General features: G+C 37.6%; 1 protein-coding gene across 4 annotated transcripts in view; it reads right to left on the bottom strand.

The window, feature by feature from the left end:
- Positions 1 to 859: 859 nt before the first annotated feature.
- Positions 860 to 17,594, bottom strand: part of mphosph9 (M-phase phosphoprotein 9) — a 39,049-nt gene continuing 22,314 nt past the window's right edge. For all 4 annotated transcript variants that reach the window (XM_004910520.3, XM_012969044.3, XM_012969046.3 and 1 more), the window contains 12 exons: positions 16,913 to 17,128; positions 16,756 to 16,803; positions 16,123 to 16,187; positions 15,679 to 15,780; positions 14,697 to 14,858; positions 13,364 to 13,536; positions 10,982 to 11,140; positions 8,448 to 8,568; positions 7,611 to 7,693; positions 6,633 to 6,796; positions 5,870 to 5,938; positions 860 to 1,483 (listed from right to left, as the gene is read on the bottom strand). In XM_004910520.3, the coding sequence (XP_004910577.2) occupies positions 1,382 to 1,483; positions 5,870 to 5,938; positions 6,633 to 6,796; positions 7,611 to 7,693; positions 8,448 to 8,568; positions 10,982 to 11,140; positions 13,364 to 13,536; positions 14,697 to 14,858; positions 15,679 to 15,780; positions 16,123 to 16,187; positions 16,756 to 16,803; positions 16,913 to 17,128 (1,464 nt within the window). In that variant the 3' untranslated portion in view covers positions 860 to 1,381. The remainder of the gene's footprint in view (positions 1,484 to 5,869; positions 5,939 to 6,632; positions 6,797 to 7,610; positions 7,694 to 8,447; positions 8,569 to 10,981; positions 11,141 to 13,363; positions 13,537 to 14,696; positions 14,859 to 15,678; positions 15,781 to 16,122; positions 16,188 to 16,755; positions 16,804 to 16,912; positions 17,129 to 17,594) is intronic.

The raw sequence follows: 17,594 nt of genomic DNA, 5'->3' as shown, positions 1-17,594 counted from the left end.
AAATATAATGTGCTGCTGCCCTGCACTGGTAAAAGTTGTGTGTTTACTTCAGAAACCCTACTATAATTTATATAAATAAGCTGCTATGTAGCCATGGAGGCAGCCATTCAAAGGAGAAAAGGCACAGGCACATAGCAGATAACAGATAAAACACTATTGTATTCTACAGAACTTATCTGTTATCTGCTATGTAACCTGTGCCTTTTCTCCTTTTTTACAGCTTGAATGGCTGCCCCCGTGGCTACACAGCAGCTTATTATATAAACTATAGTAGTGTTACTGTAGCAAACACACCAGTTTTACCAGTGCAGGGCAACAGTGCATTATATTTTTATTACTTTAAAGCTCTTTCATTTTTTGGTGTTACTGTTCCTTTAATCCACCTGAAATGTTGTGGAAAGACCTAAAGCAAGTGGTTTATGTGAGGAAACCCACCAACATCCAAGAGCTGAAGCTGTTCTGTATGGAGGAATGGGCTAAAATTCAATGGCAGGACTGATCCACACTTACCACAAACATTTAGTTGCAGTTATTGCTGCACAAGGGGGTCACACTAAATACTGAGAGCACAATTTACATACTTTTACCACATGCAGATAAGTTATTGAATCTTATTTTTTTCAATAAACACATGACCAAATATAATAATTTTTTGTTTCATTTGTTTCACTAGGTTCTCTTCATCTACTTTTAAGACTTGTTTGAAAATCAGTTTTAGGTCATCTTTATGTAAAAATCTAAAACATTTTTTAAAGGGTTCACAAAGTTTCAAGCATCACTGTACTATAAATACAATGGCATGGTAATGAAACCAAATACTAAATAAAATATAATTTTATGCCAAATAACAAACACAGAGCATAATACAAAATATTTATTGCTGTATTGTGTGCTTTTTTTCTGTGTATATGAAAAATACATAATATGCTAACACAAAGATAAGTGCAGGATACACTGATAGCAGAGAGCTGAGGTTCTTTTCAAATGTAAACACGAGTAAAAATAAAGTTATATATGGGTGCCAAGGAATATGCCACTGGTTCATCAAAACACGAGGTATCTCTGTACAAAAAGGAATGTCAGTGTAAAATGGGAGACCCACTAGTATTTATTTGGTAGAAAAACATATATCCTACATACATTTATGTAGTGGATATATGGCATTTTTTTGGAAACAAGTGAAAAAAAAAAAAAAGCTTATCTTTACATACTAAAATATACAATGTACAGTTTCATTTCAAACCTCTATAACAAAAATCTATTTACAGCTCTGAGAGAGTAAAAAAAAAACAGTTCCAAGCAGAACATGGTTTGGAAAGCCTTTCTGGGAAGCCATAATTTTTTTTTCAGTACATTAAATCACATGAGTGCCACCATAGTTTTACATATTTGCAGATGTTGGCAAGACATTAAATTTTTTCAGGGTTATCCGGATTGAACCTAGATCTCGGTTAATCTTTTCAAGACGGTCCTCTAACTTTTCCTGAAAAGAAATGAAATGTTGGGAAAATGTAAGTGGATTAGAAAGCAGCAAATGTTGCCTAGAGAAACCTTGCTTTTGTCCTGTACCCCAAAATCCTTGCAGAAAGTTTAACAAATACTCCAACATTAAAATATTAGTATTAAAGCTGAGATGGCATATTATAACAATCTGTATAACACACACAAATAGAAATCTGAGTAGATGTTTAGAATTAATTCTTCTACCCTGGGTGGGTTGAAAGGTTCTAATATTATTTTCTTTTTTTTTATTTTGTAACCTTTAAAGGAGAAGGAAACCTGTTGGGCCATGGCAACAGAAGAAGAAATAAAAAGGGGATCACTCTGTGGTGTCTGCACAGGAGTTTACAGGTCTATACAATGTACATCAGAGTCACTGGAAAAAGTATAGTTTGTTTAGCACATTTTATAGTACAAAGTGGTACAGAGAAGAATACCATTGCATAGTTAGTACCATGGTGACCAGATACATTCAAATTTGTTCTGGGTACCCCTAACTTCTGAGGTAAGTTTTATAAAAGTGGCATCACCTTGTTGACTAGCTGTTGCCATGAGGAGACACTATGTAAAGTAGTGTATCTCAATATCTTTCTTACCATAGTATAGCAATGACCAGTATCTGTTGCGAGCATAATTGTTTGGAATAATATCATCCAAGACACCCAGGAGGCAAATTTTAGATGACATTTTATGTCATTCTCCATGATGTTAATAATGTTTTGCCAGAAGTTGGCTATTGTTGGACATACCCATATCACGTGGAAAAAGTTTGCATTTGTTTGTCCACACCTAGGACAGGAATCATCCATTTTTTCCCCATTTTGACAAGTCTAATATGGGTAATGTAGATCTGGTGTTTTATACTAGATGAGTCTACCTTTGATAAATATTCAGAAATACACAGAAAGGGTATAAAATATTGATAAATATTAAAAAGTTTTAACAGTTCTCTGTTGCTTCCTCCCAGTCCTCATGGGTTATGTCTGGTTTTACTGGAGTCCATTTGTCCATTGCAAGGGCAAAGGGTTAAGTGGCTTGATATATCATCAATATCATTTTGGAGTTGTCTGATTAATGTAAAAATCTCTTCTAGTGGGGTGATACAGATTGTTGGTTGGAGAGATGAGAACTGGGCCTTGAATGCATATCTGAGTTGTAAATATTGGTAGAGTGGAATATGGTGTTGGGTGTATTTTTGGGAGATGTCTTGGTAAGTGGAGAAACCTGTGTCTAGGGTGAGATCCCCAAGGTATATTCAGTTCTATCCAAGGCCAGAATATGAAGTTTTGGAGTTGTCTGAAATGGTCTAAATGTGAATTACCCCATAAGGGGAGTTTATGGCAGAGCAGTGGCAGAGGGTTGCCCAGGAACTAAATAGCCACTTGCCATGCTTTGTATGGAGTGAGCAGTGTGGGGGTCAGAAGGCCAATATCATTGGTATGGCGATATGGAAGTTTTGAAGCCCAGCTATGGATTCCAAAATTAGTGATTGTAAAAGCCAATTTGGATTGTATGGATCTGGGAGGTAGCACCAATGTAGGTAAATACAGTTGCGAGGCAAGATAGCACAAGTACAGATTTGGGAGGGCTAAGCCTTCAGTGCTGTATGGGGCAGTCAACTTTCCCCAGGCCATTCTTGGTGATTTATTGTTCCATAAAAGGGTAGTAAAAATCTGTTTAATTAATTTAAGAAATTTTTGGTAAGTACCATAGGTGAGTTATGAAGGGTGTAGAGAAATTTGGGTAAGTATATAATTTTGAATACATTGATACGGAAGTTTGGACCAGTGTGTGAAGTCGTTGGCCATGGATGTAAACATTGGTTGAAGGTTCAGTTAAGCATATTGGGTAGCATCCTGATGGATTAGAATGCCCAGGTATTTGAAGGAGGTTACACATTTCAGAGGAATGTCAGGGGGAAGTTCTGGCAAGGGGAAGCGGTCTGTGGGAAACAGCAGGAATTTTTCCCAAATATTTCGTAGACCTGAGAATTTACCAGAGTTGTCCACAGTTTTAAGTAGGTTAGTTAGTGATTCTTTGGGATCTGCCAAGCATATTAGCAGGTCATCAGCAAAGCGTGACACTTTCTCTACAGTGGAATGGTATGTAAACCCCTTGATTTGTTCATTTTCTCTGTTCAGTGCAGCCAGTGGTTCAATAGCTAGAGGGCAAATAAAGTTGGGAAGAGCGGGCAGCCTTGTCTTGTTCCCCTTGCCAGTGGAAAGAAGGGAGAGATATAGCCATTGACCCTAACGTGTGCGCTCAGGTTTTATAGAGGAGCCTAACCCAAGATACAAATTTTCCTCCCAGGCACCCCCAGTGATTTTTTTTCCCTTTCCTTTAAAGACAGGGAATGACAATCTGAAGCCTTCCAACGTCTGCAGTCTCCTGATAGCTAGGACTAGGAAAAAGTTTGTTGGCAGGAACCTTAATTGCTGTTCCTGCTTAATACATAAATAGCAGGGAAGGTGTTTCTAATCTTTCTGAGAATTAGGAGTAACCAAATAACATGCAAGCATTATGTACCATGCCAGTGACGGGGGTGGGCAGCTTACACCAAAGGATGTTAAAAAAACACTTGATAGTTGTAAGCTTCCTTTTAAACTATTTGTAGATATCTGGCATTGGGTCAAAAAAAATTAGCTGTTTTACAGCACATTACTTAAACTCCCAAACCAGAATCAGTAATGATGGTCCTCTCAGAACCAGTCAATATTGGAAATGCTGCAAGACCAAGGTGCCTGTATCACCTCTGCTATTCATATGACACCAGGATTATTTCTATGCACAGTTAGCTCTAACTAAATGTCAAAGGGATTAAATACATCAAATATCATCACAAATTCTCAGCATACTTCAAGACTATTTATAACAAACCCCTTGGCCTTAATACCCAACCTGGTAAGGAACAACATAGAATTGGCCTGATAAGCAATTTTAAAGGGAAAAAATACCCCCCTTTTTGATATGCACTCATTGAGTTGGGTTCATGTAGAAAAGGTACATAAACACTATCTGAACTTCCAGATATAAATATTAATGTGTTTTTGTATACATAAACATACCTGAAAGGAAACCATGATTTAGAACCCTCAATGCACAATGTAATGCAATAATACCTTTAGCTGGTTCCACTATGAAATGATGGATTCTGACATTTGAATTCTTTCTGCTTTCCAGAAATTCTGTGCACTACCCACTATGGAAAGCAGAGGGACTTCAATTTCCAGAATCTATCACTTCACAATGGAGCATAGTGAGGTAGGGGTTGCATTATGTGTGAGGGACAGGGAACTGTGTACAGAGATAGACTAACATGGTTTCCTTTCAATCTGTGGAATCGAGAATGTTTGAGGAGAAAGAAAACACATTTTTATTTTTATCTGGAAGTTCAGCGTTTATGCACCATTTCTACTTGAGCCCAACTAAATGTGCCTAAGTCACAAAGGGAAGTATATCAAACTCCCCAAAACCTGAAAGTGTGTAGACCCTGAAACAAAAGCTAATTAAGCCAATGTCCCCCTTCTAATAGCAGCACCACCGACGTGAGAATAAAGAATTCTAGAAACCTACAAGAAGCTATAGAATTAAACGTAACCCTCTAATTAACAAAAGACTTTAGAGGAAGGGATAAATCTTGTTTTTTGGTATGAGAGAATAAATATTGTGCAAATTACCATCCTTCCCTGACTATTATGCATTTGAATTTTGTCCCTCTTTCTCTACTTCCTTCTCTACTTCCTTCTTTACTTCTTTCTCTACTTCCTTCCCTCCTTCTCTATCAAAGACCAAGGTTAAGGACAAGTCAACCCAAAAAATAAATTTTTGCCAAATAAAAGATAACATAATTCTAAGCAACTTTCCAATATGAATTTGTTAAAATGTTTTAGTGCTTTTAAAGTTATGTACATGTAATTGCTATTAAAAACAGTATTTGCTTAACACCTGGTTATGACTGTTTAAACCAGTGCTGTCCAACTTTTGTGGTACCGAGGGCCGGAATTTTTCTGGTCTACATGGTGGAGGGCCGTTAATGGAAGCCAGTTATGTCCACTCCCCTATTTTTAAACTGTACCCACTTCAAACCACACCCATGTTATCACAAGAGCTTTTAAGACCATGCCCACATTAATGGTGGTAACGCAGCAAAAACCCAAATGGTTGGTGTAGGGATATCACCCTTCATTCATATGTTCAACAAAGTTTAGCAATACTCTTAAATCCATATTGCCCCTCCTCCCCTTAGGATAGCACAGCAACCCCCAGCATATAATTACACACCTAAGGGACCATACAATGGCTATTTCCAAATTGTTTTCCTGATTTAAATGCAGTTTCTCATATTTAATGACAAGAAAATACTGCTTACTTTCTTAACTCTTATTTGTAGACTGAGCCTCCCTCCGGAACAGGGTAGCCGGCTTAGGACAGCTTCTATCTGTAGGGGAAAAAACACATCACAAGCAAATCAATTATGTAATAAATGTTAATATAAATTTAGGTATTTACAATAATAAACTGAAAAGAAGACACAAATGTTCCTTGTAAGTTCAGTGCCAGTGAGCATAGAACTGGAATCACTAATGCACCCAGCTAATTGTGGGACACAGATAACTTAATGCACACACATAATTCAACACTTTTAAAAAGTGTGCACAAGGCCTACAAGGCATTAGAAGGCAAAATAGACATGCTAATATAGTGTTCAGGTATACTAAACGCAGCTATCTTTCCATTTTCAGTACCAAAATTCACCTCTGTTTTGGGAAAGATAATTATCAAATTTCACATATCACATTAATATCACATTTAGTATTAGGATACTGGATAATACCGAACCTAGTAATCAGAATGGTCCTGTAAGAGGCATGTCTCGCTACATAACTTTACTCGGACACTGGTGTTGCAATAGATATGGGCTACTTTTGTAGTAGACGGATTTTGAAATGGATTTTACTACCAGTAACAATTCTTGGACACACTGATAACATTTTGTGATCAATGTGTATCACAAACTGTTTACGACTTGATAGAGTGTGAGTTGAATTCTGGGACAGCCCAGTGAAGCCCACAAGTGTCAATCTATGGGCTTCATTCACAAGTATACATAAACACCCACAAAAGTAAGTTACCTGCTGCTTTTCATGCGTTAGCTCATCAAACAACCTCTCAGTATCTGCAACATACTTCATCCTATCTTTGTATGTGAATTCAGTCTCATATGGCGGTAATAATATAGGAAGCTGTGGCTGGCTGCTGCTCACGCTCTCAGGGTTACTGCTACTCATTTGTATTGCTGGAATGGAGAAATGGATAAAGCAATAACATTCATGCTGACTGCTGTGTCACTGAAAAATTGCAAAGCTACACGGAGGGGGTGATTTATCATTGTTTATATTCAGACTTTTTCCACAATTCAAGGTTTTGTGCACTACAACTCCCAATATTCGATTTACGGTTCAAAAACTTAAATGTTCGATATTTATTAAGTTAAAAAAAATCAGAAAACGGGAAAACTTTGGCATCTAAAAGCTTGTGAGTTTATGTGGAAGTCAAAGGGAGTTGTCCTAGGCAAAATCAATCCATTTTTATAAGAGATTTACAAGGTTTTTTTAGTTTGTAAAGCTCACAAATTCAAGTCATTCAAGTTTTTTTATTCTAATTAGTTTCTTTCACAAACTTGAAAGTTGATAAATAAGCCTGTAAACCTGCATATTAACAAAACATTATACATATCCACATGCTGTTAATTGGAACTACCAATCATGTATCTTTAAAAATAATATTTCTCTCATATCCTTGGGGACACAAGAACAACTGAATTATATCCCGCTTATCAGGAGAAAGAACTGCAGGTCCTGTCACTGCCATATCCTCCCCACCATTAGGTACCTCACAAACTCAGAAGGTTAGAACAGGCCTCCAATAAAGCCCATATGCAATGTTGCTAGGAACAAGCCATTCTATAACATACTAAAATTTAACTTAAAGGTGAACCACTCCTTTAAATATCCAGTGATCACGTCTATACTTGAAAGGCATTTTTGCATAAATATGTTTTAGGACTCATGGAATTTAAACATATTTTTAAAAACACATAAATTGCTTACCTTCCGGATCTTCCAGAGACATGAACTCAAGTTTTTTCCTTGGACTTGGGTTTTTAACAGTATTGTCCCAAACGACATCAAACCTTTACAAATGTGAATCAAACTGTACATTAGGGCTTCTATTTTCAATTATTGTATCATGTTTCAGTGGTCAGTAACACAAAACAAGAAACTAGTTTATGCACATGTACAGATTTAAGATGTCTGTTCAACCACTACAAATAAAATATTTATAGACAGCAAAAGTCCTCTTCTAATATCTACTTTTTTTTTAAACCCAAACCTGCTGATGATTGGGTGGGACCAAGAGGTTAAAAGGCAGTGACCACATATTGACTAAAATAAATTTGTGCTGCACTATTTACTAAAGCAGATGTTACTTATTGTTTGAACTAATATATCACATATGCTATTTGCATGGGTTGCAGCAATGCTGGAATCTGTGGGAAAATGGATGCATTGTGGGTAACAAATATAGTGATTTGCACTCTGCAGTCATAATTAAACAGTAATTCAAAGCATGCAACCCATTCTACTCTGCATGTAGATACTTACTAATGCCAACTAGGACTTTTTTTAAGAAATATTACAGTCTATAAACAAACGATTAAGCCTGCTAGTGCAAATAAATACAAATGTATATTTTGTTCATGCAAAACACAGGAAACAGGAAGTTTGAGGACACAGCAAGGACAGATAAAAATAAACTATTGTTATGCTTGCATTACATTCTAATCACATTAAGAATTGGTTATTAAAGAATATCAATGCAGCATTCATTTTTGGTATAGAAGCATGTACACAAAAAATGTGAATCCTGGGTAATTTAACAATCACCTTGTCATGTTGTTTTCTTCATTACTTAGTGCTTGGCTGAAACCTGGAGAAAAGTTTTCTCTTGGAGATCGTTTTGGGCTGTACTTTACTGACATAGGTGCAATCATCAGCTCCCGCTTTGCTGAATAGAAAAAGGCCCAAGAGTTAGTGCAAGGAAAGCACCAGATCAATGTAATGTTTGAGCATACCTCCCCAAATGTCCCAATTTTAAAGGGACAGTCCCGATTTTAACAGCTCAACCCGCAGTCGCCCATTTCCCTTTGATCTCCTGCACTGAACACTAAAAAAATGTTTTTCAAACCTAATTATATAAGTAGCTTTAGGCAGAGAGCCCAGAAAATTTAACAAGCTATACCAGCACTTATATATAATTGTAACTAATAAGCTAAACAGGTCTTTTGGAGAACTGAGACTTGTATCTTAAACAGCAATTTCACCTTTTTTAGCAAAACTGTAATAACACATAAAACAAGACCCCAAGACTGACAGAAATGCGTTCAAATTTGAAATATCCTGCCAAATTTTGCAAAAATGGGAGTGGTATTTAGGGGGTGTGGCCGCAAAAATGGTTGTGGTTAAATGCATTTCTTTTTTTCCCCCCTTTACACTTTTCAAATGTTGGGAGGTATGTATGAGTACAGTTTGTATTCCTATAAACTCATCAGCAATGCTCATAACCTGCCAATTGAGGCCTTGGACTCAATAGGCCCATTTTTAATTTGCTTAAAGGAGAAGGAAAGGCTAGTAAAGAGTTAATCTCAAGCTGCAGGCATAGCTTCAGTTGTCTCAATAGTGCCTTTAAGTCTCCCCATATTTCAATTGTTCAGATGATCAGAAGCCAAACAGGAAAAAAAAACGCTGAGCTGGGTACAGAAGATTCCCATAATGCCTCACTCCTGCACTGACACTAGGACCAGTTCCTTAGCAAGCACATGCGCAGTAAGCTCCCCATAGCGTCCGGTTGCCATGGTGACACCTTCATAAGAAGTGGATGCAGGCGAGCTGAGGCCATAAGAAGAGGATGCCTGCAGGTCTGGGGGGGGGGGCGGGAATTGGGTGAAGCAACTTGTCACTTGCTGGGGGGGTGGCTGGCGATCGAGTGCAGGGGGGGGTGGCTGGTGATCGAGTGCAGGGGGGGTGGCTGGTGATCGAGTGCAGGGGGGGTGGCTGGCAATCGAGTGCAGGGGGGTGGAGCTGGGGGAGCAGGTGGGGGGGTGGGGTGCGATCGACTGCAGAACCGTGTCTCCCTTAGCCAGCACAGAACACTCCAAGCAGCTGTGGGGGAGCAGAGCGGGGGGGGGGGGATGCTGCCATCTACCAGCGCTGTGTATCCACAGCTCCTGTATACTGCCATTGTGCATCCTTAGCTGCTCCGCTACACTTTAATTTTGGCTCAGATAGTTCGGAGCAACTATGTAGATGATGTCACTCAAAGTAAAATGGCGGCCACGACAGAGCTTGAATTTGCGATCTTATCAGGGGGCACAGCAGGAGTAATGTGTACTTTTTGGAAAAAATAATTCAGCGACCAGGTACAGCAAGGGGCTAACTATAACATATTGCAGACTTGGGGTACAGGCTTTCCTTGCTCTTTAAGAATATGATAACCTGTTTAAATATCAGTAATATTTTACAACTTATATATGAATAAAACAATATCTGATCCCCTTGTAAACTATAATTATCACATATAATTTAACATGCTATGCAGGGAGGTAGCACCAGCAATCTCTGAAGATTGTGCTACTATGGCACTTAATTTGGTAGACTAGACCTGCGTCCCTCACAGGGCAGAATTAGCAAATGTCACAGGCTCTTAGCTGCAGACACACTAGCTACAGCAGAAAGTGGACTGGCTTCTTAACCTGCTCCCATGTTAGATGAGTTAAAGTCAAATGGCAAAAATGACTACCACAAAATGTCACCAATTCATTTGATTTATAACTGTTTTATTTTTATTTTTTTTTTTTTGGTTTAAGTGCATTTATCTCCTCAGTGGTTAAGATAAAAGGCAAAGATAAAAAACAATTTGTTTATTCTATAGTGAAGAATTGTTATCGTTATATAGAGAAATCTTTTAGGGTAACACTACCTCAATACACAAGACATGTAAATTGTTTGATAATTTAAATGTCTTACACCAATCATAGAGATATTATGCAGTAGCAATAATACAAGGCTTTCCACCATCATCAGCAAAATATCAACAAATGATAACTCTTTTGAAAGCGTAGTTTCCCACACTTCCAACAGAGGCGCCAACAACTGACTGATGTGTTCTCTCATCAATTTAAAATTTGTCAATTACCTGTTGAGTCTGTCTAAAAGCGGAGTATAGAAAATATAACTCAAATACAAAAGAAAAATGTATTAATCAAAATGACTTCTGGTTCATCGTACTGCACCGTATTTTTCTTTCTACTATGTACTTATCATACTGTGGTTCCAAAGAAATTAGTTTTGGAATAAAAATAAAAGACCAGTAAACCTCTTCTGTGCTGAAACTCGTATAACTGGTTCTAAAGGCTGCTTACTTGGAGTAACAACAGTGGACTTCCTGAGAGATGGTGGTACGGAAGACGACCTCGGACCTGAAGGAGAGTTATGTCTTTCATGACGATATTTATGTATTTCAGGAGATCCACAAGGGCTCCAACAGCCTGAAAATTCAACAGTCTGCCTCCTGCTAGATTCTGCAATAACCAAACAACACTGATTTTAAAAAGTATCAAATGTAGCATTGGGATGGACTTTATTCATAACTAAATGGCTTGAAAAGATACATTACAGATACATTGTAATTCTAAGTAACTTTCCATTTTACTTTGATTACAAATTTGTAAGTAAGTTACTTGTAAATGTAATTGCTACTGAAATTAGTATGCGTCTCTCCCTTGCTATTCTCTGCACTGATGGCATGACTACTACCACTAAAACAACAATAAAGTAATTAACTCCCCTCCACCCAAAACTCCAAGTCTTAAATATTTGTTTTTTATTATGTGACTTTACAGGTCTGTTTCAATGAGCAGACTGAGATGAGAACAGGTAAGATTACACATCTAGGGTATCTGGGTCCTACCAGGGCCCCCAAACTCTATCAAATATTTTCTTTGCTCCCCTGATCTCATGTGTGCTAAATTAAAAGAGGGGTTCTTTTACCAGCTGCCTCCAGATGACCAAGGATGGAGGGGTAACCCTATTAAGCACAATCACCACCTTCTTAGCATAAAACTTGAGGGAGAGCAGAAGGACTCTATCTGCATTAGTGGGTATTATATCATCTACCACCCCCAACAAGCAACCCTTAAAATCTACAACCTTTGGTGTGGCCATTTTGATGGCTATTTCATTATGTTGGCCCAGAAAACTCTCAATCACTTTAGTCAAAAGTTCCAATTTTGTTTTTCTTATAACCACAACCCCCTTATAGGTTTCCAGTCTTCAACAATCAGATTTTTGCCAAATTTCTGCTTCTGTCCTCCCTGCCCAGCATTTTACTGAATATTTTGAAAAAGTTAATGGCATCTATAATTATATCAATATTTACCACAAATAAAACTTTAACTAGGTCTTGCAATCTGTCCTAATCACAACATGAGGATAAAGTCCTCTACTTCTCATAAATTTCCCTGTGAAACCTCAGTTCTACGCCCCATCACCACAGCTCTTATACATAGCTTTCATGTATGCCTTGAAAACATTATATTTTCCCTTTACTGAATGTAATATTCCTATTAAAGAGAACAAATGAAAACCAAACATGACTTTTAAATAAATGTCTCAGGCCTAGACATATCTAATAACTTGCATGGTACAGCACAGTTTTCATTTAAACACTTCTTTCCAAACTGAAATTAAATAGCCTATGGTTTAATACAAAATTCTTTGTTTATAACAAAAACAATGATTTTTGCCGTGGACATTGACACATTTCACAATGTTGAAAAACGCACTGAGAAATGACACACATTTGACAATGTTAAATCCATTAAGAGGCTAAATGCATCTATGCATACCACACACAAATGTTTTTAATAATGCAGAGTGGGGCAAGTTTAAAATCCTGATGTAATTTTAATTTAAAATATATTTTATCGTCTTTATCTTTCTATTAACTTTTTTCAAACAGTGGTTACAGAGCATAAACTATTTTGTTACTAGCGTCCTCTGCATAGCATTAACATGGTAGGGGAAAGAATTACTTAGCCCCACACCGACCAGTAAAACCAGAGATAATAAACTCTGCATAGGGTCCTGTTCCCTCCCAATTTCTCATCTATACTCTGCAGTATTATATGTGTATACACCAGGAGGGTGATGTGGACTAAATCACCCACCCCTTTCAAAGTAAAAAATAATACTCTTTGTGAACTGATTAAAAAATATATTAAAATGGATTTGGTATGCTAATCCTTAGCTTACAGAGTACTATATTTAGCTGTAATACAACTAAAAAACATTAAATAAACAATTCTTAGTTTTGACCCGTCTGTCACTACATTTCTAAAACACCCAGGGGTTCATGAGCAACATGTTGCACCCTTTGGATGTTGCTCCCAGGGGCCTCAAAGTAGGTGCTCATATTTGAATTCCTGGCTTGGAGGCAAGTTTTGGTTGCATAAAACCCAGTGTAAAGCCAAACAGAGCTACCAGAGCTACCAGTCCACATAGGGGCTACCAAATAACCAATCATAGCTCTTATTTGCACCCTCAGGAACTTTTTCACAGGTATAAAAGGTTGGGGATACTTGCTTTAAAGGAACAAGTAATGGCCAGCCTATCAGAAACTCAAACTTGCAGTAATGTATACAAATGATTAGAGTTTTGAAGCTGTACTCATGAACTTCCAATAAAATGTTTATGAAGGAAAGGCAAATATCACTTCGTAATATTGCATGTTCCAGCATACTTACTAGGAAAAATGTTATCTTTTGTCGTTTGGGTGCCCCAGCTTTTCATTTTTTTATCTTCTTCCAAATCTCTCAAAGCCTTTAGAATGGGACTCTCCTGGTTCTCATAGTCTTTCCATTTGGCTTTAGATGGAAAAGTGTCATATGAAACATCCTTTTCTGGGGGAGAACTGTACCTTAAATTTTTGAAAAAAATCTAGTTAGAATTGTGGTTCTTATTGTATATCTGCAAAAATTCTAATGTTGACATTATATGTCACCATAATAGTGTGATTAATAAAGCCTGCACTCCGCTAGGAGAAATCAATATTTTTTGAGTCTTTTTAAAAAAAGAATAAAAAACCAAAACAGCCCCCTGTCGGGGGTAGGGAGCTCCCGGCCTGGCCATGTTATTTAGCACGCATGCACATAATGAGACTCTCCACTTGCTTATTATGCGCATACGTGTGATGTAGGAGCAGTGGATGTGACTCACCTGCCTATATCACACACACATGCACATAATGAGCATGCGAGTGCCACAACATTGCTGCCTGCACCAGGAGATTAGCACTGTAAGGGGCTATTTTTTTTTTAAATGTTATTTCCTCAACTGGAGTGCAGGCTCTATTAGCCCGCACCTCTGGTGGGGGAAGCTATTTATGGTAATCGGTGCCCTTTAAGGATTGCCTGAACTGATAGAAGCTCCATTTTCTTTACACTGCTCTACTACAGGCAAATAGTGCATTCTGGTGAAGAAACTACCTACTATTTGAGCAGAGAAATAGCAAAACTGGCCTTCTACCTATCATTTACTATAAGGATAAGCACACATAGGGCATTTGTGGCCCACAGAAAATCGTGTTCCCTGCTAGAATAAATAGGCCAGAGAATACCTTTGTATGGCACCTTAACTGAAATTATACGTTCAAACAATTTGATCCATGTATTTGTGACAAAATGCCTTCTCCATTACATTATTCAAATAGCACAGGTAAGGTGCAAAGGGATTTTAAGGTGATTTGACACCTGCAGCGACTGCAGTTCCCCACAGGAGACAACGTCCTGTATGTGCTTAGCAAAAGGGTTACAGCACACAAGGGTGGTGGTAGGTTAGACTGCTGCTGCTGTCATGAAACCAGCAGTGGCCAAAATGCCCTTCTATACCTGTCACAGCTTCTGATAATATACAATTAAGCACCATGCCTGACACACATGAAGTGCTGACAGATAGAGGTCCACCTTTCAATACTTAAGTGAAATATTATATTAAAAACTACTCAGAATACAATTTCTAGTAATTCAGTACATTCCTACATTAACATTCTTCTTTAAAAAAGGCCTTTCTCAATCTCACCTCTTTGGCACATACTCTGCTTCAGATATGCTCTCCCCCTCACTTGCTTTGTTATCAAGAGGCTGGCCAGTAAAGACTGAACATGCTGCTCCAGGTAGTGCACACTTCCGCCTAGTCACATCCAAAGAATGCACATTTCCAGCTACACCAACTATATCAGACCTGTGAATAGTTGCAATACATTACTATTTAAATATGCTAATGGAATATATATCTCCCTAGATATACATACAACCTCTTTATTTTATCTTTTTTCTTCTATATGCACTAGAAATTAAAGAAAATATAATTCTAAGCAACCTTACAATATACATTCCTAAATAATTTCCGGTGGTTATTTGTTAATTGTAAAAATATTTGCAACTGAAAGCAGTATTTGTTTATAGTTGTTATTTGGCTGACTCTTAAAACAGCGCAGCAGAAGTCAGTTCTCTTTCTGTTGATCTATTAATCACCTGGCTTCTGCTTCATTGATTCTAGAGTCTGAACCAACAGAACTGAGAACACATACAGATACTGCTTTCGATAGAAATTACATTTACAAGAAAAAAAAAAACTTTAAAACACATTAAAAAATGTATGCATGTATTGGAAAATTGCTTAGTTTACATTTCATTATGCAAAACATAGGCTGATACCACACAGGGCAGATTCTCAGCCTGCAGAAAAAAAACAGGCTAAGAATCAAACCCTGGTAACATCCTTCTTCTTTGTTTGCACCAACAGAAATAGTGTCGGCCTGAGTGCAGGTACACACTGTAGATATTGGCAAAAAAATGCAAGAGTTTACATTTCTTTGTTGATATCCACTGCGTGTACCTACACCTGGGCTGATTTGGTTGATTTTGGTGCGGGGTAAGAAGAAGACTGATGCCAGCAAGTCTGTGTCCTGTAGTGAATTCTTGACTAGGTAACACCAGCAAAAGGTAAATAAGGATTTAATTATAAACACATTTATCTACTGAACCACAAAAGAACTTACTTAGCACTAGATTGCCATATCTGGCCTTCGGCTAATTGACGAAGTTTTACCATGTGTTCATGCTCTACTTGTTTAATTTGACCTTCCAGCTTCGCAACTGATCTGTTATAAGTATTAAAAATACATCAGTTATTAAACATTTCTTAGCTTAGTTATGTCAAGCAAAAACTATGCATATTAATAGACTCTAGCAACAATATGTAGGAACTGTGCTGAAATGCCAAACATAATGCACATCTCATCTAAACATCTGAATCAATTCTGTTCTGGTGCAAACAATAAAACTTCTCACGATCTGGCTTGTGTCTTAGGGCAGGGGTACATGGGGAGATAAGTTGCCCAGCGACAAAGCTTCGTTGTTGCGGGCGACTAATCTTGCCGCAATGCCATACTGGGCTGGTGGCATGGGTTAGGAAGTAACAATAATAGTTATAATAAACATACCTTTTTAGTTCATTAATTTCATCGTGTGCAACAGATAATTTATTTTCTGTGAAATGTAGTGTGTCCTTTGGAAAATTGGGAAAAAAAGGGGAAAAATTGGAAACAAAAGTGAACAGTTGGAGATGAGTTTAAATAGCAATAGAGAAAGTGGGAACAGTCTAAACATGTTCTGAAAGGGATACATATATTCCAGAAAAATATCTTCCACAACACCACAAAGAAATGATTTCAAGGTACTTTGGTTTTCCATTTGCAGTAAAAGACTGAAGTCCCACCACGGAGCGTCTTAGTCATCTGCGATAGATCTCTGCTATCATGGGCGAATAACTGCTCCAAAATGCCTTTCCACAGGCAACAATAGGAGTTGCCGGTGAAAAGGCCTTTTCATCGCTTCAGTTTTCTGAAGTCTCGTGAAGTTGCCTGCAGAAGGAAACTTTGTGCGACTTTGGAAAACTGATGTGAAGGCCTTTCCACCGGTGACTCCTATTGTTGCCGGAGGAAAGCAATTTCAGAGTGGGCGACTAACACGCTCCGTGGGACATCAGCCTAATAGAGGTTAAAAAGAAATCAGACTGAATTAAAAAAAAAAAGCAATAATGATGATACTGTGGATTTTGCAAAAAGCTCACTTACTTTTACGCGTTCATGTTCCTTTCCAAGAGATTCATATTCTGATAGAAGCTGTAAAACATATGTATTGAAAGATCAGATAAGTAGGTGCATCGACAAAGGAAAAAGAAAATATTTGAAATCCAAGTATTTAGAATTAAAATTAAAAATGTAAACAAACATTTTTAAACTTTTTTTGTTCTTTTTTGTTTCTAGCGTCCATTTCTTCTGATAGTCTGAATGATTTCTCGAAGGCTTCTTCTTTTTCTTTCAGCCTAGACTGTAATCTGCTGATAGAGTTTTCATTTTCTTTGTTTCTAGCTCGCAGTTCCTCTGTGTGTTCTTGTAAAGTTTTACAGGTATTATTGGCTGTTTCATGCCGGTCTCTCCACTCAACCTGAGCAAACAAAATATTATATATTAAATTGAAGGTTTTCACATTGCCTCGTGGCAGGAGTAGCCCTGACAATACAATAAATAAAAAAATAAATTGTAGGTACATCACAGCATGTTTTACACCTGTCAAGATGTGGACTAGTCATCTCAGCTTTTCCGTGTAACAATTATGGTACATTAGGAGCCTAAGAAGGAGAAATATATTAGGCTAGGAGTATTATAAATGTTCTCTTCAGTGGTCTGGCGATATAGCCTTTAGGATAACTACTACTGGGGCAGAGATTGTGCTTGCAAAAAAGTGAAGTGCAGAGGGCATATGGTTTCTAAACAGAGGCTTTTTTATACTCCTCAGTCTCTTTGAATAGAAACTATCTAGTCCTACAACATGTAACATTAACCAGGAAAAAGCTCCTATATCAGAACCAAAAATCCTTTGAAACTGGGGACAAGAACGGGAAAACGTTAGC

This window comes from Xenopus tropicalis, chromosome 1 (genome assembly GCF_000004195.4).
Source record: "Xenopus tropicalis strain Nigerian chromosome 1, UCB_Xtro_10.0, whole genome shotgun sequence".
NCBI lineage: Eukaryota > Metazoa > Chordata > Amphibia > Anura > Pipidae > Xenopus > Xenopus tropicalis.
Note: the sequence above shows the minus strand (reverse complement) of the source record. Positions and strands in the feature narration are given on the sequence as shown.